General features: G+C 35.6%; 3 protein-coding genes across 5 annotated transcripts; all 3 read left to right on the forward strand.

Moving 5' to 3' along the window:
• Positions 1 to 813: 813 nt before the first annotated feature.
• On the forward strand, positions 814 to 9,419 carry LOC129885863 (transmembrane 9 superfamily member 1). The gene is made up of 12 exons (XM_055960326.1): positions 814 to 1,086; positions 3,572 to 3,758; positions 3,838 to 3,942; positions 6,088 to 6,105; positions 6,189 to 6,283; positions 6,361 to 6,513; positions 6,645 to 6,779; positions 6,912 to 7,078; positions 7,302 to 7,396; positions 7,715 to 8,088; positions 8,542 to 8,815; positions 8,949 to 9,419. The coding sequence occupies exons 1-12, from the start codon at positions 994 to 996 to the stop codon at positions 9,014 to 9,016; spliced, it is 1,764 nt and encodes a 587-aa protein (XP_055816301.1). The 5' UTR covers positions 814 to 993; the 3' UTR covers positions 9,017 to 9,419.
• A 370-nt stretch (positions 9,420 to 9,789) lies between these two features.
• Positions 9,790 to 10,764, forward strand: LOC129885864 (ferredoxin). Its single transcript, XM_055960327.1, has one exon. The coding sequence runs from the start codon at positions 9,969 to 9,971 to the stop codon at positions 10,386 to 10,388; it is 420 nt and encodes a 139-aa protein (XP_055816302.1). The 5' UTR covers positions 9,790 to 9,968; the 3' UTR covers positions 10,389 to 10,764.
• A 1,657-nt stretch (positions 10,765 to 12,421) lies between these two features.
• On the forward strand, positions 12,422 to 18,755 carry LOC129885865 (succinate dehydrogenase assembly factor 2, mitochondrial-like). Of its 3 annotated transcripts, none has more exons than XM_055960328.1 (6): positions 12,422 to 12,616; positions 14,413 to 14,660; positions 14,744 to 14,836; positions 14,940 to 15,066; positions 18,186 to 18,254; positions 18,341 to 18,755. In XM_055960328.1, the coding sequence occupies exons 2-6, from the start codon at positions 14,554 to 14,556 to the stop codon at positions 18,485 to 18,487; spliced, it is 543 nt and encodes a 180-aa protein (XP_055816303.1). In that variant the 5' UTR covers positions 12,422 to 12,616; positions 14,413 to 14,553; the 3' UTR covers positions 18,488 to 18,755. The 3 variants fall into 3 exon arrangements, with proteins under 3 accessions (XP_055816303.1, XP_055816306.1, XP_055816305.1); XM_055960331.1 differs by having other exon boundaries at positions 14,416 to 14,660; XM_055960330.1 differs by lacking the exon at positions 12,422 to 12,616 and having other exon boundaries at positions 13,836 to 14,660.
• Positions 18,756 to 23,861: the final 5,106 nt, after the last annotated feature.

Here is a 23,861-nt window from a genome sequence, read left to right on the forward strand (position 1 = left end):
AGTTCGTCACTTTTCTGTTCGTCGTTGTTTCACCCCTTTTTAGTAGTGTGTCAGATTTTAGATCGAGAATTTAGGTTGGTCCTCTGGTCAAGTATTAGAGTAGGTCCTTAATAGATCATCGCGGTCGAGTGTCGAGATTAGATCCCAATTCAAAAATTGGATCTCGTGATTAGGTCCTAATTTGAAAATTGGGTCCCAAATTAAGAGTTGGAGTCGAGTCTTAGGTTGGAAGTCGAGATCGGGGTCAGATCCAAATTCGCAAGTCAGGTCCAGGGTCTGATGTCGGGGTCGGATCAAAAGTTGGGTCGAGTCAGGGGTCGGAAGTCGGGTCCCGATCCATAATTCAGATCGGGTCCTAGGTCGAGAGTTGGTGTTAAAAGTTGGGTCCCTGATCAATATCGAGTGTCGAGGTCGAGTTAGGTCCAAGATCGAATGTCGGGATCGAAGTTCGAGTTGAGTCCTGAGACAAGTGTTGAATCGGGTCCTAGATTGGAAGTCGGGGTCGAATATTGGTTCAGAAGTTGAATCCCGATTCAAATGTCGGATGTCGAGGTAAGATGTCGGGGTCGAGTACTGAGTTGGGTGTCTGGATGAGACTCCGAATTAATGATCAGAATTCTTTTTAATATGATAATTGCTAGAAAGTAACATACAAAATACGTTTATAGACACTAGTATTACTAAAATTCCTCATTGTTACATGAGTCCAATTTTTAGTGCTATTTTTGGTCATTTAGCGGTTTATAGTAGAACTGATTTTTTTTTTAATTATAAAAAATATCCTTAAAATGGAGTATTTTATTGTAGATTTTCTATTTATTTAGGAAAGCTGATAAATAAACATCTTTCTAATACTGTGCTGCTGCTCCCCTTCTCGAGTTTCTTGAAATCAGATCTAATATACTATATAATCCGTTGACGACTTTGGGTCGGATACCCCGTCTCATTCTGCCAATATCTCACGCGCCATTCCTACCCTCGCCGGCGATTAAGATGCGGCCCACCGTCCGATCATTAACATTGCTCTCCTTCCTCGCCGCCTTGCTCGTCGTTTCGCCGGCGCTTGCTTCCGAGTCCGATCACAAGGTAAAATGTTCGATTCCAATACCGCGAAAAACCCTAATTTCGGTTGGCTTTCTTGATTTATAAGCTCTACACATTCTTTTTCTTTCTTTTTCGATGGAAGTATACCTATGCTGTTCAGATCTATCGGCGACTCAAGTTGCGAAGATCTTGTTCTTGCATTTGCTTCCGTGATTCCGAAAATTTTCTGGGTTTTGGTAGATTTGATTCGAAGTTATGAGTTAAATTTACCATTTTGTTAATGCAAAGTAATGGTTTGACTTTAGATCTCCAAGAACTTCTTTTGCGCCTGATCTCAAATTTGTCATACGGATGTGTTTCATTTGGTAATTGTGTTTAGTAAGTGTAACGTTTGTTATGTGTGCTGATTATGTTGTAATAGTCAAGTAAAGCTACCAGCAGGTCCTTCAGAATGTGCCTTAGTGGCTGTTCTGAGGAGGATTTGATCACGGTGATTACCTTCTACAGATGACATGTAACTGCACTGGCTAAAATTTTGAGTGAGGTTATTTTTCTTAATTTCATTCATCAAAACAGAACTGAGGTTAATTTTCTATGTGTTCCTTACCAGTTAAGCTTGATTAGTGAAATGGTTGCAGCACCTCCTTCTTCATCCTGTCTATTGTTTAATGTCTGTCATAAAGGCTGAGTTGTGAATTCGCATGGTGGTGGAACTCAACTTATTAGGATGAAAAGATCAATAAAGGGACAAAAAGGTGATCCCTTTCTAGTTCAGATTAGATAATTTCAACGTGTTGCTTATTGGATGAATTGGGAGCAACTAGACAAGTGGGACTACATTGTTGATGGCACCTTAGGATGGAGAGATCAACTATCAACGTGTTGCTGATTGGATGAATTGGGAGCAACTAGACAAGTGGGACTACATTGTTGATGACACCTTAGGATGGAGAGATCAAATATCAAATAAGGAAAGTAAGTTGATGCCTTCTAGCATAGATTTAATGGCTTTATTGTATTGCTGATCGGATGGTGGAAGGAGTGAATTGATGAGACAGGTGTGCTACATTGTCGACGAACAAGGTTAAAGTGTCAACAACAGTAGCTTCAGGGTGCTGCTGTTTTATAAAAAACTAATTAGTGGACTGGTGGACCTGGTAGAGTGGGTATCTATTAGGTCATTGAAGTGGATTTACAGTGGTGCCAGAGAGTCTTGCGATTGAAAATGGTGAAACCATAGTTGATGGTGCATGTACTGTAAAACTTGTTTATTGACTGGTCTTGGTCTTTGGTCTTCACTGATTTTATCTTTTCATAACTATTTAACTTCTGATCTGAGGTTTGTTCTTTTAAACTCTGTCACGGATATTCTTGTACAGTCTATAGTTTAGGTTGAGAGTCTTTTCTTTTTGTGCCAACTATAGTTCTGCATGACTTGCACTGTAAGAGGCTTTTATTCTTCTTTCACTTAAAGTTAAGAGCATTCTATTATGTTTTTGTGTTTGCTTCTAGTGATGTTTAAAATTTTCGAATTGCAATCAAAGTATGCTGGATTAGGTGTCCTTTTCTATAATCCTATAATGGACAGGAGCGGTGATATTAAGCGCTAACAAAATCAAACTGCATGTTGATAATCCCCTCAACCCGCCCAACCTATTATGGTTAGGATGTGTCACCATTAAGAAATCGGTTTATAATAGCCATCCACACTAAAATTGCGGTGTTTTATGGGTTAAATATGGGTTTTCTGCGATTTTAAAATGGTTTCTCGACCTAAATTTGGCTTAGGAAGTGAATTTCAAAGATTTGCTCGGAGGTCATATGTGCCTGTTTGAAATGAAATCTCACTCTTTGTTTTTCCTTTATATCTAGTTTCTGGCTCAGGGATTTATTCAGGTGATGCTTGCTCAATCTTCGCATTAGCATTGACTGGGCTTAAGCCCTAAGCAATTTATCTGGAGTTCCTGCTCTAGATCAACTTCCTCCTTTTCCAAAGTGTGTTGATTTGGATCTAAATGATCTTATCTCATTAAAACAAGGAGCTAGAGGTTTGAGCAGGATATACTTGTTCCTTTTGTGAGTTGAGAGTCAAGGATTTTTGTTGACGAGTATTTATAGTTCGTTTGACACTTCCACTCTATTCAGCTCTAGCACTTAGTGATGCCTAATGGACAGATGTGGTTAAGGGCATCTGTATTTTGGGTATCTTTTCTCATTTGTGCCTGCCTGGTGGTGTTTGGTTAAGATGTTAACCCTATACTTTTCTTTTTTCTTGTATATTAAGCAATGCAAGATTGTCTGCTTCTTTGCTCTACATTTTGTCACTTCTGCAAAATATGGGACTAGAAAAATCTACTAGAGAGGAGAAAATATTTAATCTCATGTTTGTTTCCTGTGAATTTCTGGGAAGTATTAACATATGCATAATTAAGTGGATGTATTACTGCATTATGCTTGTGCTTTTGTTTCTTACCCAGGACTTCGTATATATAATTTTTTTTTCTGACTCCTATGCTTTGTCCAACAGTATCAGCTAGATGACCCAGTTACCTTATGGGTAAATAAAGTTGGGCCCTACAATAACCCACAGGAAACATACAACTATTACAGCCTTCCGTTTTGTCATGCATCTGGTTCTCACAAATGGGGTGGCCTTGGTGAAGTTTTGGGTGGAAACGAGCTTATTGATAGTCAGATTGACATAAAGTTTCAAAGTATGTGAATCCCCTTCATTGTTGCTCCTCGTTATTATTGTTTGATTTGAGGTTTACATGGACTCTTTGTGTTTGATAGAAAAAGTGGACAAGGGTAGCATTTGTGACCTTGAGCTTGATGAAGCGAAGGTCAAGCAATTTAAGGATGCTATTGAAAACAATTATTGGTTTGAATTCTTCATCGGTATGTTACAAACTTTATTATTCTTATGATGATATGAAGATCACCTGCAAAAAACATCGAGTGCATTTTGTTCATAAGAGATCCTACTATTTCAATGCTGATTAACATTTTTTTCCGAAGATGCTGATTAGCATATAACTACTTGGTTTAAAAATTAAAATTCCTGAAGATTTTACAATAAATACATCATTTTCTGGTTTGTATGCTTTTGGATTGTTATGCAGTCTTTGAATTGGTTACTGAAAAAATGTGACTAGTTATTGCTTTGGTTATTGTGCACAGGTACATCAATGCTTATACATGTTTTCTTGTGGTTTTATGTTGCAAAGAAATAAACAAGTTTCTAAATAGTTAGAAAGTTGATGGATGATTTTACAATTTATACATTGGGCAATATCCTACTATTCTTGTTATGAGGGAATTAGAAACTTAAAAGCTTGGCTTATCTACTTTATCATCACACGGTTACATGATTTTGAATCCCTTTTCTTGGGTTTACAACAACATAGCTAGTGTAATCTCACAAGTGGGGTCTAGGGAGGGTGATGTGTACGTAGACCTTACTCCTACCTTGGATTTGTTATTCTTATTTGTTAGGCTAGCAAGCAAACAATGAGAAACTATCCTCCTATTTTTAACGAGGAAAAGGAGAACCATCAACCACAAAGGCAACTTTAGGAAATTCTACAATTCTAGACCATTGAAAATCTAAGAGAAGTATCGTTGACTCTGGCCACGCTCTTTTTTTAAAATACTTTTGCATTTTACGCCAAATGCATCTCTGAATTGTAAGCATTGCGTCACCTTTTAAGAGCTTTACATTCTATGGTAATGGCAAGCTAACAATTTGACAGTACAGATATTACTTAAACTGCATGGTGTAATTCACCATTGTCCCATGTTTAATATACAACATTGTGTCCTGGCAAAGGGAAATATTGAAGTAATGCACGTATGTGGTTCATTGATTTGCTTATGCATTCTCTGCAAAGGCTAGGTGAAAATTAGGTGTGGGTGTTCGCTAACTCGGTTCAGTTTTTTTTATTTCGGTTTTCAATTTTAAGATTATGTGTACCGAAAACCGGTTCGGTTCGGTTTTTGTAAATTTGGTTTGGTTCGGTTTCGGTTTAATAAATTCGTTTTTTTCGATTTAGGGCCTGTTTAATGAGCTAAATTTTATTTGTAAATTGGATTATTTTTAAGGTTAAAAAATGATTTTTTTTAAACTCAATCAATGCATTCATGATAAATACTACTAAGCACCAACTCCATTTTCAATATTTAAAGAAAAAAGCTATGCAAATAACTGGTTGACTTCCAAATTGCTAACTAGAATCTGCAACCTATGTTATTTGGAAAAGTGGGGGCTTCAAAAATTTTGTTTTACCCATTGATACTTTGATTGTCTATGCCGTCTAACCTGTCCGAATATGTCTCAAATTTGCACACAAAAAGATTGGAATGATCTTGTTTGCATGCGATACTGCTAACAGGAAATAGGAAATTAGGAATATGCCGCAGCACTGTAGTGGGTTGTTGGGCAATTTTAATTTTTAAATCTAATTTGGGCTTCGGTATTGGGCTATTATATATAATATATATGTATAAAAAAATTAAAAAGTATTTAAATTTCGGTTAACCGAAAAACCGAAAAACAACAAAATGTGATACTGAAAACCGAACCGAAAAACCGAAGTTACAAAAAATATGAACCGAAAACCAAAATACCGAAACCGAAAAACGAAAAGAATTCAGTTCGGTCCGGTATTTTGATTTTTCGGTATTTATGCCCAGCCCTAGTGAAAATAAACCATTTTCTCCCTCTTACGATGTAGCATCGTATATTATTGGTGAGGCTTCACCAGTCTGTGATTAACTTATTGAAGATTTCTTTTAGAAGTTGTTTATGTTATTTTAAAATATATGCTCTTATATATTGTTTAATTGCCACACTCCTGTTGACCTTATTTTGATTTGGCCGTGTTGATTTAAACTTACTTTTGTTTCAGCACTGAACTTTTTTTTGGTTTTTTCTTTTTAAGATGTTCTGTCTTCTGTTCCTTTATTTAGATTCTTTTGAATTCTATTGATTTTTTGTCTTGACCTTTACCTTCTTTTGTTTCCGGTTTGTTGAATGTTTTTCAGATGACCTGCCGTTGTGGGGTATGTACTCTCTCTATGCCTTAATTTTTCTTGGCAAAAAATGAAAAAAGGCGGTATCAATTTGTGATTTGTCTGTGTTATAGGTTTTGTTGGTGAGCTACATCCTGACAGAAACAGTGATAATAAGCATGTACTTTACACACATAAGAACATACATATTAAATACAATAAGGACCAGGTTTGTGACTTGATCATCTCATCCAAATTTGGTGGATAGTCTACATACTCATCTTTCCGATGTCTTGGTTTTTGCAGATCATTCATGTCAATATCTCTCAAGAGGGCCCAAAGCCTTTGGAGGCTGGGAGAACCTTGGACATGACGTATTCTGTGAAATGGGAGCTAACTAATATCAGTTTTGCTCGTCGCTTTGAAGTTTACTTGGATTACCCATTTTTTGAGCATCAGGTGGACATTACTTGGATAACATTGTTTTCTTAATTTTATTCCTCTGCTCCAATGATTTGCATTTAATTTAGCACCATGAGATTCAATTTTTCTCTTTTGTGTTGTTTGTAATTGGGTTATGCACTGTGCAGATTCATTGGTTCTCCATTTTTAATTCCTTCATGATGGTCATCTTTCTTACTGGTCTGGTGTCTATGATATTGATGCGGACGCTAAGGAATGATTATGCCAAATATGCTCGGGAAGATGATGACCTGGAGACTCTGGTAACAACCTTGTGCTTTAAGCAACATTCTGTTTAGATAAGATTTAAGCTTGAGGCTTCTCCATTCCATTTCAAAAAAAAAAGGCTGTAAGTTTGAGGTTTCTTTTCTTAATCATTAGTGTTTTTGTCTCAGGAAAGAGATGTGAGTGAAGAGTCTGGTTGGAAACTTGTTCATGGAGATGTGTTTCGGACTCCGCTTAACCTAGTGTTACTTTCTGCTCTTGTTGGTACTGGGGCACAGCTGGCATTGCTTGTCCTCCTTGTCATACTGTTGGCAATTGTGGGGATGTTGTATGTTGGGTATGTTGGATACTTTATTGATTCCTTTGAACTGTAGTTGTTGGCTATCTATTTAGGAGTAGAGTATAGGGGCAATTCGTGATGGATTTGTCTGGTATTTCTAGTTTCATGGTTAGCATTGCAATGGAATTACTGGTTGCTATTAGTATTTGTTCGGATACTATGTTTCCTCGCTACTTTGTTAATATGTTTAATTTAAATAGTTTATGTGCATTCTTTTCAGGAGAGGATCCATTGTTACGACTTTTATTGTATGTTATGCTTTGACATCATTCATTTCGGGCTATGTTAGTGGTGCAATGTACTCACGGAATGGTGGTATGCTCCCTTTTTTAATCTATATCTTTCCTTGTAAGGCACTAATCGTTTGTTGGACCCCTTCCCCCCTCTTTCTTTTGGCACTACTATTTTATCTAAGGAGCTAGTTCAAGCTGGGATCTTTTGTCTTATCATTTATTGATGTGTAATGTGGGACATATTGCTAGTGGCCCCTGTTTTGGGGTACCGCCTTTCTGCATGGTTTTTGTTTCTGTGTTAATCAATTTACTCGGCAAAACTTGGAATGACAACTCACCTTTTCTCTTGCTTTTTTTTTCTCCAAGTGCAATTGTCATACTGTTTCTCTTCTTATTGCAGGGAAAAGCTGGATCAAGTCGATGATTCTTACAGCATCACTCTTTCCATTTTTGTGCTTTGGAATTGGTTTCGTTCTGAACACAATTGCCATATTTTATGGGTCTCTAGCAGCAATTCCCTTTGGCACAATGGTGGTTGTCTTCGTAATCTGGGCATTCATTTCCTTCCCCTTGGCTCTTCTGGGTACAGTTGTTGGAAGAAACTGGAGTGGTACTCCAAACAATCCATGCCGTGTCAAGACCATTCCTCGCCCTATACCTGTAAAAAAGTGGTACCTGACACCATCTGTAATCTCCTTGATGGGTGGTCTGCTACCATTTGGCAGCATATTTATTGAGATGTATTTCGTCTTCACATCCTTCTGGAATTACAAGGTAAACTATAAACCCACACGAGGCTTGTGTACCACTCACCATAAGTGATTTTGAATAATAATTGAAGGTTAAACTTCAAAGGATTCAGGGAGAAATAATTTGGATTCTGTCCATAGCTACCTTGCTGCAAATAAATATGAGCATGAAACGAACTCCAACGGATTCAGGGTGCTGACCCAGTGGGTCCATCTTGGTGCCCTTTTCCTTGCGAACAAGTTAGATTGTGTAAAATTTCAATGAACTCTTGTGAATAGAATGCTGATCTTGTGCTAGCATGCATTGCCTGCATGATTAGTCGTACTTTAAAAAAAAATAAAAATTCAAATTGATATGTAGTATATGAAAGAACCCCTTCTGTTAGTTAGCAGGATATTATAGTTTACTTCTCAACTACGCAGCTGCTGGACAAAATTTGAATTCATTGCTAATTTATTCGAGTCATGGTTTTTGCAGGTGTACTATGTTTACGGGTTTATGCTTTTGGTGTTCCTGATACTCATTGTTGTTACTGTCTGTGTGACCATTGTCGGCACATATTTCCTGCTAAATGCTGAGAATTATCATTGGCAGTGGACTTCATTTTTCTCAGCATTCTCTACAGCTGTCTATGTCTATCTGTACTCAGTATATTACTACTATGTGAAAACTAAGATGTCAGGGTTCTTCCAGACCAGCTTCTATTTTGGATATACACTGATGTTTTGTCTTGGCTTAGGAATTCTCTGTGGTGAGTATGAGTACCAGTTAGACCATTTCTGCCATATTGAGGCTATTGCTTGTGCGGAATTCCAATTATATGTCATGGTATTTCATCTTGCTTCATGTTCTAATCAGCCATGTCCTTGTCATTTAAAACTCAGGTGCTGTCGGATTTTTGGGCTCACATCTGTTTGTGCGGAGGATCTATAGGAACATCAAATGTGACTGATCTTTTAACAAAGAAGAGTAGGACTGATGCTGCTATATTTGCTTGGTATCTGGCAGTAAGGTCAAGAACAACCTCAAGAACCATGTATCTTTGTGGGATTCAATTCGGTTTAATGATGGTAGGTACCTCTGCTTGTATTCTGGGGAGCCCTGAAAATTTTCCCCATTCCTTGGGCTGTAAAAGAAATCTCCTATTTTCTTTTGTACTTAAATTAGAATGGAGACTTTGGATGATTCAAAGCTAGCATGTTAAGAGTTACGGCTGTGATGTAGTGTTACGTCTCCAATACTATACGAGGCGGATGCAAAAAGCATTGCAACTTAATTTTTGTTTATTCTTTATGCAACTACAAATGAGACCCAAACACAGGTTGTTGTGCTTGTTGAAGAATTTGGGATGCACACATTGCAAGCAGAGACCATTTTCTCAATCACCCTCATTTGTAATTGCATTCTCTTAACCAGAAAACCCTTTGCTGTCCCGTTAAGCTATTGCAGTTCTCTTTCGTTTTCCTTGTTTACAACGTTGGCTGGCTAAACATAGAGGGTTATTACTATTCCTACTATGCCATCAAAATTTAGTGACTTGAATTGTTTGTTCCTTAATTAAATTTTGAGAAAGAGCAATATATTGCCGGGAATAGATACAACATCACTTCGTTAACTAACGTGGACAGAGACATTTCTAGAATCTACTAACTGACAAAATATCCTGAATCTGAATTGATAGGAACAGTCTTCTGTGATGTTTATTGTGGTTTAGTGGAGGAGAAACAAATTAGGCTAAAGCTGTGCCGTACAATGCTGACACGTGGAAGATTAACCTCCATACTAATTCCTATCCTATACAAATCATTTCCTCAAGCTTCCAATTTAAATCCTCATTAGTAAAGTGAGATCAACCAAGCACAAGAATCCCAAAAAAAGAATCTTGAAACTCAAGAGTAAAAAAAATGGCAAGTATCTCAGTCACCATGATTAGTACCTCCTTCATGCCAAGAAAACCAATTATGACAAGCTTCAAAGCCATTCCAAATCTTGGGCTTAAATCTGCAAAGGGTGGCAAAATCACTTGTATGGCTACATACAAAGTGAAACTTGTTACACCTTCAGGAGCAGTAGAATTTGATTGTCCAGATGATGTGTACATTCTTGATCGAGCTGAGGAAGTAGGACATGACCTTCCTTATTCATGCAGAGCAGGTTCTTGCTCAACTTGTGCTGGTAAAATTGTATCTGGAAATGTTGATCAGTCTGATGGAAACTTTCTTGATGATGACCAAATAAATAGTGGATATGTGTTAACTTGTGTTGCTTATCCACAGTCTGATGCTACCATTGAGACTCACAAAGAGGAAGAACTCAGTGGCTAAACTAAATTTGGCTCACCACCAAAAATTAATTTGATTTTCTAGAAGCTACTAGTGTTATGGTTTAGCATTGTATGGACTTCCAGAATATCTATATACATTATCTTTTACTACTGTTGGGGGGGGGGGGGGGATTTATGTTTTTAATGTGGTCAAGTTTATAATATATGCGAAAGTATTTAGTATATGTGAGTCTAGTTGTCTTCTATTAATATCTGTATAATATAAAAATGCTTTGTAATATTGCTATCATGAGTGCATTTGTGTTGCTCATTCGACAGAATTTGGCATGGTCAAAGGCACGTTTCTGTTAAATGTTCCACAAATGTTTTTCTGAATCATTTAAATATATTACAGCAATACTTATTATTATGTATCATTTTGTAAAATTGATCTGAATGCCAGATATTAAATATAAATGTCAAGTATAAAGCTCTAACCATACTAAATAAATATCGTGCCTATGCACAATATGTTCTTTACCTGCATCTAAATATACAACAAAACAAGCCACCATTTCTTCAAATCTATACAACATCCCTTTTCTCCTCCTTCTTCGTCGGCCTTCTCCTTTATCTATATTTTTTCAGAAACTAAAATATCAAACAAAAAGAAAAAAAATGCAAATTAAAAAAAGGGGAAAAAAGAGTAAATAATAAGGCCAAAAACTTCATTTTTCCGCCCCTTAAACATTGAACTAACTATTTTCTCTATTCCAAAGACAAAACACAGCTAAGTGTAGAATATGGTGAAACTTTATCAACATTGAAATGTGGTGGTCTGTGTTTCTCGATGATCAAATTTCCTTCATTTATTTCTTGGAGGATGAATGTATGAGTGTTCATCGAAGTTAATTCGACGAAAGTCAATAAGTTTTTTAATTAAAAATTGGGTGAAAATCGTTTACACCCTCAAACTTTGATTTAAAAAACAAACTCGCCCAATTATGAACAATAATTATTCTTCCCTTTATCCTAATTAATTTTTTAAAAGGTCTAATTTTACTCTTTGTATTATCAATCTTTGTCTTTCTTTTTTTTTTTACTTTTTTAAAATCATGAATTTTTATTTTTTATTCTAGGTAACAAATTTTCTATTAAAAAACAAAAAATATTTTTATATTCAAAAAAACTAAAGTAAAAAAATGGTAATTGAATATATAAATTATTGACGTTCTATAATGAAATAAATGAGCAGAGTAAGAACTGAATATTTTAATAATAATCAAAACTCTAATACCTATTTATACAAATAAAAATAATAGGTAATATAATAGGTTTTAAATATATTTCAAAAATAATAATAAAAATAAAGGTATATCCTATAAAAAAATTAAAAGATTATCTATTTGTATTGTAAGTAATTTTTTATTTTTTTAATTTAAAAAATACTTCATTATTAACAAACAAAAATCGTTTATCTATTCATACATTTAAGAATAAGAGAGAATTGAAACATGCATTTATATACATATACATATTAAATGCATGTAATATTAAAATAATAATCATAAATAATAACATAAATTTTAATGATAAAATGATAAAAAAATATTCTATTTACAATGCTAATGTGCTTAAATAAAAATCCATAAATACTTAAATTAAAGATAAATATTATACATATATGAAAGATTGAAAATCAAGGGCAAAATAGATATTGCATGTGATAAAGGGAAGGAAAATAATTATTGTTCATAGTTATGAGGAACTTAATTTTTAAATCAAAGTTCGGGGGTAAATGATTTTCGCCCATTAAAAAGTAATAAGCATATGTCTTTTTCTTACGTGGGGCCCACTTAAAGTAGGCAAGTTGTCCACTAGTTTTTTCTCTTTCTTTCTAGCTTATTTTTGCTATAAATTGTAAATTTTCGGCATTGAAAAACATATACACAGATACCTCTTCTTTTATATCAAGTGAAACTGTATCAAAATAAATTAGGACGGAGATAGTAAAAGGGACTATTACGCAAATATGAGAAAGTATTGAGGCAGGGACTAGGGAAATAAAAAGGCAATAAAACAGCTCATTTTGGGCAGTATCCCTTTTCACCGTGATACGTCAACGAGAAAGAAGAAGATTTGTGAAGAAGAAGAAGAATCCTAAGAAGAAGATTCGAACAAGATAGATAGATTTTTTTAGATAAATACCTTAGCAGCGAAGAAATCTGAGCTTCAGAATTTGATTGAATCTCTGAAATCACATTGCAAATAGATTCATTATCCATCAAGGTGAGCATATTTTCATCGGAAAAATGAAAATATCTTCCGGTTTTCGTTAATTAGCTTCTTCTTTTTTGTTTTTGTTAATATGATTTGAAGTTTTTTGTTTGATTACTATGAAAATATGAGCAAAAGTAGAGGAACAAAAATCTGGGTTTATATTATTTGCCTTCCTCTTTTCGAGTGATTAATTGGAAGTTGTTCCTCTTAGGGAGGAACAATTGATCAAAAGTAGAGAGACTATTGTCTCGGATTTGTAGAAGAACTTTTTTTCCGATTTCCTAATAATTTTCTTCTGATGAAATGGGAAAAAGGAAAATAAGAAGATTCAAAATATATATCCAGTTATCTATACTGGTGGGAAATTTAGAAGTTTACATAACGTAAGCATCCATTAATGTTGCAGTAGCAATTTTTTCTTCTATTTTAGATGAAAAAATATATATGGAAAGCAAGTTTTGATTTTTACTTGGTAGAGATTTGATGAACAATTTGGGATTTAAGGTTAGGTACTCGTGGGATAGTCTGCAGAGAGATTGCGCCACAGTTCCTTTTTTTTGACAAAGGATTGCGATCACAGTTTCTAGTCTTTTGATTGTTCAAATTTATGTAAAGATGGAGTGTTTCAGAATGCCCATGGAAAATAGATACAACAACAACAACAATCACCCACTGGAATCACACAAGTGGGGTCTGGAGAGGGTAGGATGTACGCAGTCCTTACCACTACCTCACGGAGATAGAGAGGCTATTTTCGAAAGATCATCCGTTCGAAAGTCACAGTTTCAAGTACGAGAGAAAATAAACAATATATATAGCATAAAGCATAAAGAAAAAAAGATAAAATAAAAATAAAAAAATAAATAGAGAAAGTTGCTAAAATTTATTATGCTGATGTTGTAACATATTCAGTTGTTTGTGTGCACTTTCTCACAAGAGCTTAACTTTGTGCCTCGCCTGAACATTTCATGAATGCATAGCTGCATCCTTTCCAGGTGGAATATATCAATAGTGAGCATCTGCAGATAAGCTAAAATTAGAGCTTCTTTGTTTCCACATAAGTAAACTCGGGAAAAGTATAGCTGTGTGTTAGAGCATAAGGAAACAATTCCTTTCGTTTTGATGTATAATTTAATTCTTTTTTGCATTGGTAATATTGCTGTGATTCCCCATTTGTCGTGGTAGTTGTTGGGTGGGGGGGTGGGGGGTGGGGGAGGTTCAAGGTCTTTGTCTCATTTCCTGCATAAAATCACTTTACAGATTGGATAGCCTTAATTTGTATCCATCAAATTGCTTTTAGTTAAAGAGCTGCAGGAAACATAATGTTTGAATTCAGAATCGTATTGATTGGAGTAGAAAGTTTTGGGATGTGTTCATGATATCAAACAAAAAGAAACAAAATGCAAATTAAAAAAAGGGGAAAAAAGAAAGAGTAAATAATAAGGCCAAAAACTTCATTTCCGCCCCTTAAACATTGAACTAACTATTTTCTCTATTCCAAAGACAAAACACAACTAAGTGTAGAACATGGTGAAACTTTGTCAGCATTGAAATGTGGTGATCCGTGTTTCTTGATGATGAGAGTAAAATAAAAGAGAGAGGTGTGTTTCTTAAACTTAGAATTGATAGTTTAGGTATGAAACTCACACTCTCACTAGTTTAGGTATGAAATTCAAAAAAACAGAAATAATTTAAAAGTGTTTTTGACACTTTATATCTATAATATTTCATAACTTATTTGACGCTCTACCTAATATATGTCTATTTATCTCTCTTAAATTTCGGGTTGAATCATACCCGAATAGAAGTGTTCATAGACGGGTATAGTGGATGCGAAGAGGCCACGCCTCGCATTTCGTTAGGGAAAAAGGGCCTGTTAAACCCCAATCGAGATCAAATTTTGAAGTTTCCATTGATCGCTTAATTAGTTGCTATAGAGAGAAAGAATGGCGAATTTGCGAAGGACACTTCTATTCACCATTCCTCGAATCCTCAATTCCTCTAACAGAACATCTCTTGCAACCTCCACACTCCAATCTCACAGTCTTTACAGGTACAAAAATATACCTTGTCTTAGCCGGTTCATATTGTTATGTGTTTTTTTTTGAAAATATATCTTTCTGTATTCTCATTTAGGCCTTTAGCTGGAACGTTTTCGCGTTTTATTTCTTCCAATGAGATGAATATCGATCTTTCCGACGAAGAGATCAAAAGACATTTATTTAACAGGTGAATTTGAAGTTTATTTTTACTATTTGACATGGTGGGTTATACGGTGTACCGCGGATTCATGATATAATATTAGTGTTTTTTTTGTTTTGTATGGATATAGGCTTATTTATTGTAGTAAACAAAGAGGGTACCTGGAGCTAGACCTTGTTCTTGGCAAATGGGTGGAGGAACATATACAATCCATGGACGAAAATGGAATTAAGTCCCTTGTTCATGTCCTTGACCTGGTAACTTTTCTTCTCTTTTTTTCTTGTTTGGAGTTTATCATCTTGTATGCTAATATTAATTAGAGATATCTAGCTCGTACTAGGAGTCCGTGATCTTATTATGCTTTTTCTTTTTCCTTTTTTTTTGGTTTTAGAAGATATCAAAGGATTTGAGGTGAATAATGTTAGAATGTATGCTTCCACCAGAACAGTAGAGATCGGGTCCCTTATAAAAAATCAGTGCAGAAACTTAAAAGAACAGAAAGATAAAATAGACTCAAGATTTTTACGTGAAATCTCCTTGCTCAAGGGAGAAAAACTACGACCTGTCCCATAGGATTTCAGCTTCAATCTTCACTAGAACAACTGAGTCAAGATTCAAATTACAAGCTATTGTAACCTAGGAATTGTACTCACAATCCCTCTCCACTCCTTGTAATAGTTCTGTTATAGACTTGAAACAATAACTCTATTGCTTCCTAAATCACTAAACTCCTAAATGATTTAGAGTTCAGATGGTCTCCATAACTAGCTCTTGTTACTTCGACAAGATGAACAAAAGAGATAACAAATGAGAGCTGATCTAACTTCCTTTACAGATTAGGAAGTAGACCTTACAAGATTAAGAACAAGAAATTACAACTCTAAAAACAAGAACAAAAACACTGGTAACTCTATCAGGTTCTTGATCTTTTTCAAGAGCAAATTTTCAATACTTGAGAGCATGAGCTTATATGAATATTCCTTTTCAGATTCAAAAGCCAAGTGGGAAAATGTTGTAAAGAGTGCATATATCAACGATATACCATGTGCTGGACGATTTGTATTGGTTAGACAACTGGCCTTCTGCACTGGGACTCGACCGCGTACATACAGACCTGCAGACTTGGTAGGATCTGTTATGTACTATTTGTCTGCTGTCGTTATCAGCAAGAAGTCCTCAAAGGGACCAGGTCCTCTACCTGTTTTTTTCAAAACATCAAAACCGACTTCAAGAGCATTATCAAATAATCTAGAAATTTCTATGTTATTTTTAGCCTAGTAGGACATATTCTACTGAACCTTAACTCCAAGGTTCAACAAACATGTAGAATTGTCAGCGATAGCTCTTGTCTCCAGCAAAGAAGAACAAAATATATTGAAAGTCCTCCATCATTAGATCCTCAATGTCATCGTTTCTGCCATTGCCAACTTCTTTAGATTTGAATCTGTTGTGTCTCAATTTGAGCTCAAAGAAACCACATTCTTCAGCTCAGTTTCACACGCGCTCAAACTGGTACTCGAGTTTCAAGCTTGATCTTCAGAAATCTAGATGATTAAATCTGAAAAACTACAATTAAACAAAAAATGGCTTTTTCTTTGAATTCAACCTTGTATATGTCGTGAACTATATTGTCTCTTAAAGTGAAATCAGGCAAGGTTCTGCTTACATTAAGAATCAACCTGATGTTTACCAAGACTTATAGCCTAGTTGAACCGGTTGGAGTCTGCCACAATAGGTGTCTGCAATTCTCACTGTCCTTCCCCTTTCCTAGTGTCGCTCTCACTGTGTACTGGTTATTTGGAAAAGGCCCTCATGTTGGCATGTTCTTCCCAGCAACTCGTTAACACACATTCAGCTTCTACCTCAAGCTTTTTTGTGTCTCCAACCTTCTCGTAGTTGACATGATTTCTTCATTTGGAGAATGAGCTGATAAGCTCGGTAAAGTGAGTGTGTATCAGAAAGGTTTTTGTGCGAACTTACAATTAGCAAGTAGTTCATTCAAGTCATATGCAAGACCATTCAGTGAAAGCAATAAGAGAACCAAGTCATATGCAAGACAATTTGATGAAAGCACGAAGAAGTTAGTAAGTTATTGCTCCCTTTTGCTTCACTTATCATTTTTCATTGCCGCTTTTCCTTTTTCATACTGCTTTGAAATGCTTCTTGATCCGAGGGTCTATCGGAAACAACCTCTCTACCTTCATGAGGTAAGGGTAAAATCTGCCTACACTCTACCCTCCCCAGACTCCATTTGTGAGATTACACTGGGTATGCTATTGTTGCAAACTATATATTTCCTCCAGAATCATGTAGTAATTCATTACGAGGGGCACCGATGGCTAGTGCAAGTCGAGAAAATCCAGATCCGAAATTTTGGCTGAACACTGATGTAGATGGCTCTATTTATGCTGCAACTTACCCAAAAGTCTTCCAGAATTCTTAATAGTTTTTGTATCATGCTTGCTTTTTTATCAAGTGCTCCATTAGGTAATTTGGCACTGGTGATGTGATTGAGAAGTGTGAAATCACGTTTAGTGAGTAGATGTTTTAAGCTCAACTAAGTACTAGTTGTTTTCCATCATCTGGAAATGATTGGTGCGAACTCATCTAAATCACATCCAGTGGTAGGTGGCCGGTGTTCTGATACTTTTAACTGCCCAATCAGCATTGGGCTTAGTCTTTCTTATTACTATTACTTACCACGGAAAGTACTGTACCATGTGAGTATTTGCTTCTTTTTGTGTTCCTACTCTTACTCTGCCCCCCCCCCCCCCCCCCCCCAATTAAGAGAGTAAAATATTATGTTATGCATATCCCTTTTAGCATGTGAGAATTGGGTAGTTGGATGTATGTGTTTCTACTTATTATTTTGTGGCCGAATTCGGACTCTTTCCCCCCACCCACAAACCAAGGGGATTCAGAAACATGTTAGGGAAAGGAAAACCAAAAAGTTAAGGAGTGTAAGATTAAGTCATACAAAAAAGGATTAGAGTAAGAGGTGGGAAGGTTGGTTGGGGACTAGAATGTGACCAGTCCTGTCTGATATATTCAGCAATCGTAGAATATATGCACCACATTGACTTGACATTAACAATCATCAGAATATAAAAGTTCAATTTTTTGTTCAAATGCCACAGTTTGCAATGTTTACAACTGTAATCCTCTGATTCTTTCGATGATGGCTATCTCATCCTTTTCCATAAACTAATATCTTTCTCAACCCTCTTTGCCTTTCCCCACCCCCTCCTCCAACAAAATAATGAAAGAAAAACAAACGTAGATGTTTAGATGCAGTAGAATGGTCGTAGCTGGCCAATTTTCTTGGTGAAGATGAACTAGAGCTGTCTTATTCAGTTTATTCTATTTATGCCTGTAGGAGAATCCGGATTTGTGGAAGTGGCTGACTGGTCAGGAGCAACCCCCAGATGCAATAAGCACAAATCCTGTGAGCCATGAACCTTGTAGAAATGATACTTTATTATATTGGTTTGGTTGAATGTATATTTCATCTGATTAGTACTTGCGCTGTAGGTGTTTTCTGCTGTGCGTGAAAAGGTTATGAACAACCTTGACAAACATACTTCTCCGGAGACTCGTGCTCTTCCAGGAAAACCTTGGGTGAGAGGGTGGGGTGATATCAAGAAAGGCCGAGATGCGCCTATAGCTGGGAATCAGTAGATTTTTTTCTGCTAGAAGGTGTCAAAGAGCAACTAATTTGTAGTCTTGTATAGGGAGTCATTATTATGTATGTGTATTAATAAGTAATAGGTTGTCAGTTCTGTTTCAATAAGGCCTCAGTATATGCTGAGTGTTAGCCTGGCCTGCACCCATATTGTTATTGCTATGATAAAACCTTTAATGTAAAAGCATTTCTTTGGTTTATACGTGGAACTCGAAGTCCTAAATGCCACCATTTTGGTTTGAACTTCAATACAAAATTTAACAATCTCCTTGATGTATTCATCAGAAGATGATGACATTGTTTTTGGTCCACTTGAATCTAGGAACTGTTGTTGACATAGAAGTATAGAGCAGCAAGTGCAACAACTCCAACTCTTTTATAGTGATCATCAGCGGTTACTACTGGATTCTTGTTTTCATTTTGGCGCCATATGAATTAGTTAATATAGTTAGTGATTCCGATTCCGTTTAGTTAGTTGGTGATTCCGATTCTATCTAGTTACTGCTTAATTCTTGTTTTCATTATGGTGCCATACGTCCAGTGATATAGTATGATTTGTTAATGCAACAAACTAAAGAATGTAGTATTATCTATGCATCCAATTGAAATATCATTCGCCTTTTAAGTCGAACAGTTTTTGATTAGCCTATAGTCAAGAGCTTTCCATCTTCTTTTTAAGTAAGCAAGAATTAATTGCTCTGCTTCAGTAGGATATCGATAACAATCACCTTAGATTGTTTTATACATCATGATAAAGAAGTGTCAATTGATTTACATGTAAGTGAAAAATAGTAAATCTTATTATTTTACAAAATTATTTTCTTAATCACCAATTTGTTTACTTGTAGCAATAAGAGATTTTTAATCAAAAAACAACATTAACAAACATATGGAATTAATAATTTAAACTTGGTCAATCAACAACAATAAGCCTGACATAACAAAATGAAGTTAAACTTGATATTATAAAAATTTCCTCTTGCGAGTGGGTCTCCAAAAATATAAAGTATCCAAACATATTGAAGTTGTAAAATGTTGGTGTGCTAGTTCCCTAGGTGTGACTCTAATGAATTGATGTCGTTCAGAATAGTAGATGGAAAGTCCTTAAGGATATCCTTGAAAGATAACTTCATCATCATTTTTTGTACAATACAAGAGGTTGCTATCAGCAACAAACATCTTGCAATTATTGGGCAAATTGCAAATGTTCATCAACCCTTTCCAACCATCTTCTTCCATAACCCACACGTTCAATTCTCTACGTGTGTTTTTTCCGCCATATACTCTAAGGCGATCTTTTACACTAGTCAAGCAAAAGAACTAGTCCTCACCTATAAAATCTAAATTTGGCTTTGAAAGTTTTTTCACTTCGTCGGAACTTAAGTCAAAGTATATGATTGTAGAATTTATATCTACGAATTTGTTGATAGTCCCATGATTCAAAGACCAACATAAAGAATCTTGGATGCTAATCCCCTTACCAACTGACGACGAAATTGGTAGTACTAGATAAGGGGGACTTGTTTTGTGTGTCCAAGAACAGTCAGACTGAGTAAACAAAATAAAAAGTTCTAAATATCAATATAACCTTGTAATCACCAAGAGTAGAATCATAACACAAGCCACAAGCATTTGGAGGCCGATCTCTGAATTTCACATAAGGACATTGAATACTTCGATATTCCCTAGTGGATGTATCCCACAAAGCATAGCTTTTTCTGGTGTCCAAGTTCTTTAAAAGAACCAAACCATCACATGAGGAAACAGTTGTTTCTCATCTATGGTAAGTAACACTTGGCGACTTTTCAAGTCTCTAAATACGAAATTGTCACAATCTGTATTTCGCATTAACGGCTTTTCTCGTCCCAATACTTTGGATTCATCACGGTAGGCTTTTATAAATTCCTTGTCAGATATCATAACTTTCCATGGCTTAGAAATAGATTGAAAACGAAACAAAGATTTAACTGGAAGCAAAATAAAGATGGAAAATAAAATATCACGTGGAAGAACGGATGTATCGGCCTTTTGTAATTTCTCCTTTGCCATTATATATATGTGTGTTGAAGAAAAGTAGTAGGCTCCTTAATTTATTATATTAGGGAGGGATCTAATATAAAAATTAGGATTCCGTTATTGTGAGGGAAATTAATAATTTGACTTATAATAATAGGTGGAGTAATAATAATGGTTTTGCCGCATATCTTATGGCGGTGCTCTCCAAATAGATTCCCTCTTCACACATTCTTCCCCTCTATTTTATAAAAATATATAAAGTAGTATACTATATTTACGCCTGTAGGAGAATCCATATTTGTGGAAGTGTCTGACTGGTCAGGAGCAACCCCCAGATGCAATAAGCCATGAACCTTGTAGAATTGATACTTAATTCAATTGGTTTATTTGAATGTATATTTCATCTGATTAGTACTTGCGCGCTGTAGGCGTTTTCTGCTGTGCGTGAAAAGGTTATGAACAACCTTGACAAACATACTTCTCCTGAGACTCGTGCTTGGGTGAGAAAAGGCCGAGATGCGCCTATAGCTGGAAATCAGTAGATCTTTTTCTGCTAGAAGGTGTCAAAGAACAACTGATTTGTAGTCTTGTATAAGGACTCGTTATTACTATATATGTGTATTAATAAGTAATAGGTTCTCACTTCTGTTTGAATAAGCCTAGCCTGCACCCATATTGTTATTGCTATGATAAAACCTTTGATGTAAAAGCAATAGCATTTCTTTGGTTTATACGTGGAACTCAAAGTCCTAAATGCCACAATTTTGGTTGATAAGATTTATCCCACACTTCCTATGTAATTTTGAAAAGGATATAAAACTGACATGTTTAAATTTTGAAAAGGGCAAATTGTTTGCTTAGCGGAGTTGCCCCTTTTTTAAAAATTTGAAAACGATATAGAACTCAGCACATAGCAAGAGTTTATGTAATTGCTACATAACTATTATTGGATTATTATAACAGTTTGATTCTCTGATTTGTAGAAGTAGTTAAAAAAGTGAGCATTTCAGGCACTAAACTCTCTCTATGTGCCAAGTTCGAGTAAAGATGAGTCCACATGGGTCTATTATGCACAAGTCTTACCTTGTATTTGTATAAGTAGTTTTTCAAATCATTAAACAATCTACTAGCAAGTTAATAAGAATTTGAAATTTTTGGTAACTTTTCTTATAAGATATAGGTTAAAATCCAAGCCGGATACTACCATGTCCAATATTAGATGGACGTCCTACTAAAAATATTTGTCCCATATTACTTGATCACTTACTGAATCAAGATAGAATTAATTAATTTTTTTCTATTTTATCCCTATAATTAATATGGCCTTTTGAACGTAAACAATTCTCAATACTAGCTATTTCTATATACTATTGCATTGATATAAACAAAAGGCAAAATACTTTTAGTCTTCCAATATATTAATATTTTCTTAATCACTGTATAAAATTAAAAGTGTACGAGGAGAGTATAATTTTATTTTGTTAAAGATTTTATTCCTTTTTTTTCTTTTACCCAAATTATTGCTACCTTATCTACACTTTCTTAATATGAGCCAACAAAAGGTAAAGTCGAAAGCAAAGGGGAAATAATCCCACTGTCAGTGCCTTTTCAGTAAGAGAAATAAAAGCTGTAATTGAGTATAATTCTGTTGTATTTAGAATAACTTTTCAATTAAAATTATGTGGGGAAACTATAGATGATGAGGACATGTTGGAAAAGACACTAACTACTTTTCATGCCTCTAATGTAATATTATAGCAACAAAACCGTGAAAAGGGTTTTCAAAAATACTCTGAATTGATCACATGCCTTCTGGTGACTGAGCAACATAATGCCCTTTTAATGAAAAATCATGAAGGCCGTCCCACTGGAACTAGAGCCCGTTTGGATGGCTTAAAAAAGTAACTTTTATGTATGAAGTGCTTTTAGAACTTTGAAGTGCTGAAAGTTATTTTTATAAATAATCAGTAGTTCTCTCCAAGAAATTTTCCTGTTGCTTCAATAAGACCCTAAGATATATACTTGTCCAATCTAAGTTACGTTAAGCATAAATAGCTTCTCAGATAGCGGCTATCTAAGAGTTGCGTTAATAAGAGTTCAAGGTGGCGTGAGGAGTAATTTCGGCGAGATAGAGCAGGGGTATAAGGGTATCTCCGTGTAGTTAAACAAGGGGATCAAGGTTCAACGGATAGCAAGCAACCACGGCGTTTAAATCGCGCTAGAGAAGTTCCGAGGCGCAATTTTGGCTAGTTTTGGCCAATTTCGGGTAAGGTAAGATTTCTCCTTTAAATTTGGACTTTACGGGGTTGTTATGGAGTGTATTATGTACCTTGTATACTGCTGAAAGTATAAAAAAATCGTAGGAATGCTCAACGAAAGAAACAATCTAAATTAAAGTCATCGTAGTTAAATTATAGTCGAAGTGAGGTGTTGTGCGTTAGGAGGTGGCTGCTGGTTGTGTGGTGTGTATTGCAGGGCCTAAATGTGTTCTAAAAAGGGTGGGGGAGCTGCTGGTTGCAGCCACATGAACCCCCGCTTCATACAATTAAAGGTTTTGCGAAATAGAAACTAAAGACCCTATTTTGGTACCGTAATTTCGAGCGAGTCGTTTGGAGTTGTGTTGTATAATGTTGCTAGGTTTTATATGTGTATGAACTGCTGGTTATGTTGTTGGTTGGCTGTAGGTATTAGGGACATGGTTGGAAATTCGGATAGGGCACATTATAGGGGAGGTGCTGTCCGATTTTCGTTAACTCCCTAACTAATTAAGGAACTAGTCTAGAAGGCGAACGAGGAAAGGAGTTTTATGAACACTCGTAGGTAATGTAAGATGTTGAAAGGTCTAAGGATATTGATACTCGCATTGCTTTCATATTACCTAGGTTCACGGAATACGAGGCGAACGGGATAGATAACGAGTAACTCGTAAAAGGTATGTAAAGCTTATTCTTTCTTTCCTTTTGGCATGTCTTAGTCGTAAGTTAAATATGATACAAGCTCCAGGGTGATTCCATTCTTAAGCATTTCTTATGTACTTGTGAATATCGAACTCCTATGGTAGTTGAACTGTTTCCCTGGAAACCTCTGTATGTTAAAAAGGTAACAAATGTACATGCCTCAAGTCTTAAAGATTATATGATAACAAGTGTTTCGGATCCCATAAGCGATTCGATCTTACTTTAGTACGTGTCTAGGGTCCCCGATAGTACAACTGATACTTCCCATAATGGCATTTAGAAGACACTCGAGATAACTACACTACTATTCGGGTTCTCAGGCGATAGCTTAATTTTCTTATACGGTCGAGTCCCCGATAATGATTTAAACTGCATATAGTTGCTCACTACTCAACTC

The sequence above is a fragment of the Solanum dulcamara genome, chromosome 4 (assembly GCF_947179165.1).
Source record: "Solanum dulcamara chromosome 4, daSolDulc1.2, whole genome shotgun sequence".
NCBI lineage: Eukaryota > Viridiplantae > Streptophyta > Magnoliopsida > Solanales > Solanaceae > Solanum > Solanum dulcamara.

What these genes read in the sequence shown, in the direction of transcription:
- LOC129885863 (XM_055960326.1), top strand. Translation starts at nt 994, where the DNA reads ATGCGGCCCACCGTCCGATCATTAACATTGCTCTCCTTCCTCGCCGCC. An exon ending in ATGATGACCTGGAGACTCTG is followed by an intron (nt 6,780 to 6,911) that starts GTAACAACCTTG and finishes TTTTTGTCTCAG; the next exon opens with GAAAGAGATGTGAGTGAAGA. An exon ending in AATGTACTCACGGAATGGTG is followed by an intron (nt 7,397 to 7,714) that starts GTATGCTCCCTT and finishes TTCTTATTGCAG; the next exon opens with GGAAAAGCTGGATCAAGTCG.
- LOC129885864 (XM_055960327.1), top strand. Translation starts at nt 9,969, where the DNA reads ATGGCAAGTATCTCAGTCACCATGATTAGTACCTCCTTCATGCCAAGA.
- LOC129885865 (XM_055960328.1), top strand. Translation starts at nt 14,554, where the DNA reads ATGGCGAATTTGCGAAGGACACTTCTATTCACCATTCCTCGAATCCTC. An exon ending in CAATCTCACAGTCTTTACAG is followed by an intron (nt 14,661 to 14,743) that starts GTACAAAAATAT and finishes ATTCTCATTTAG; the next exon opens with GCCTTTAGCTGGAACGTTTT. An exon ending in ATGCAATAAGCACAAATCCT is followed by an intron (nt 18,255 to 18,340) that starts GTGAGCCATGAA and finishes CTTGCGCTGTAG; the next exon opens with GTGTTTTCTGCTGTGCGTGA.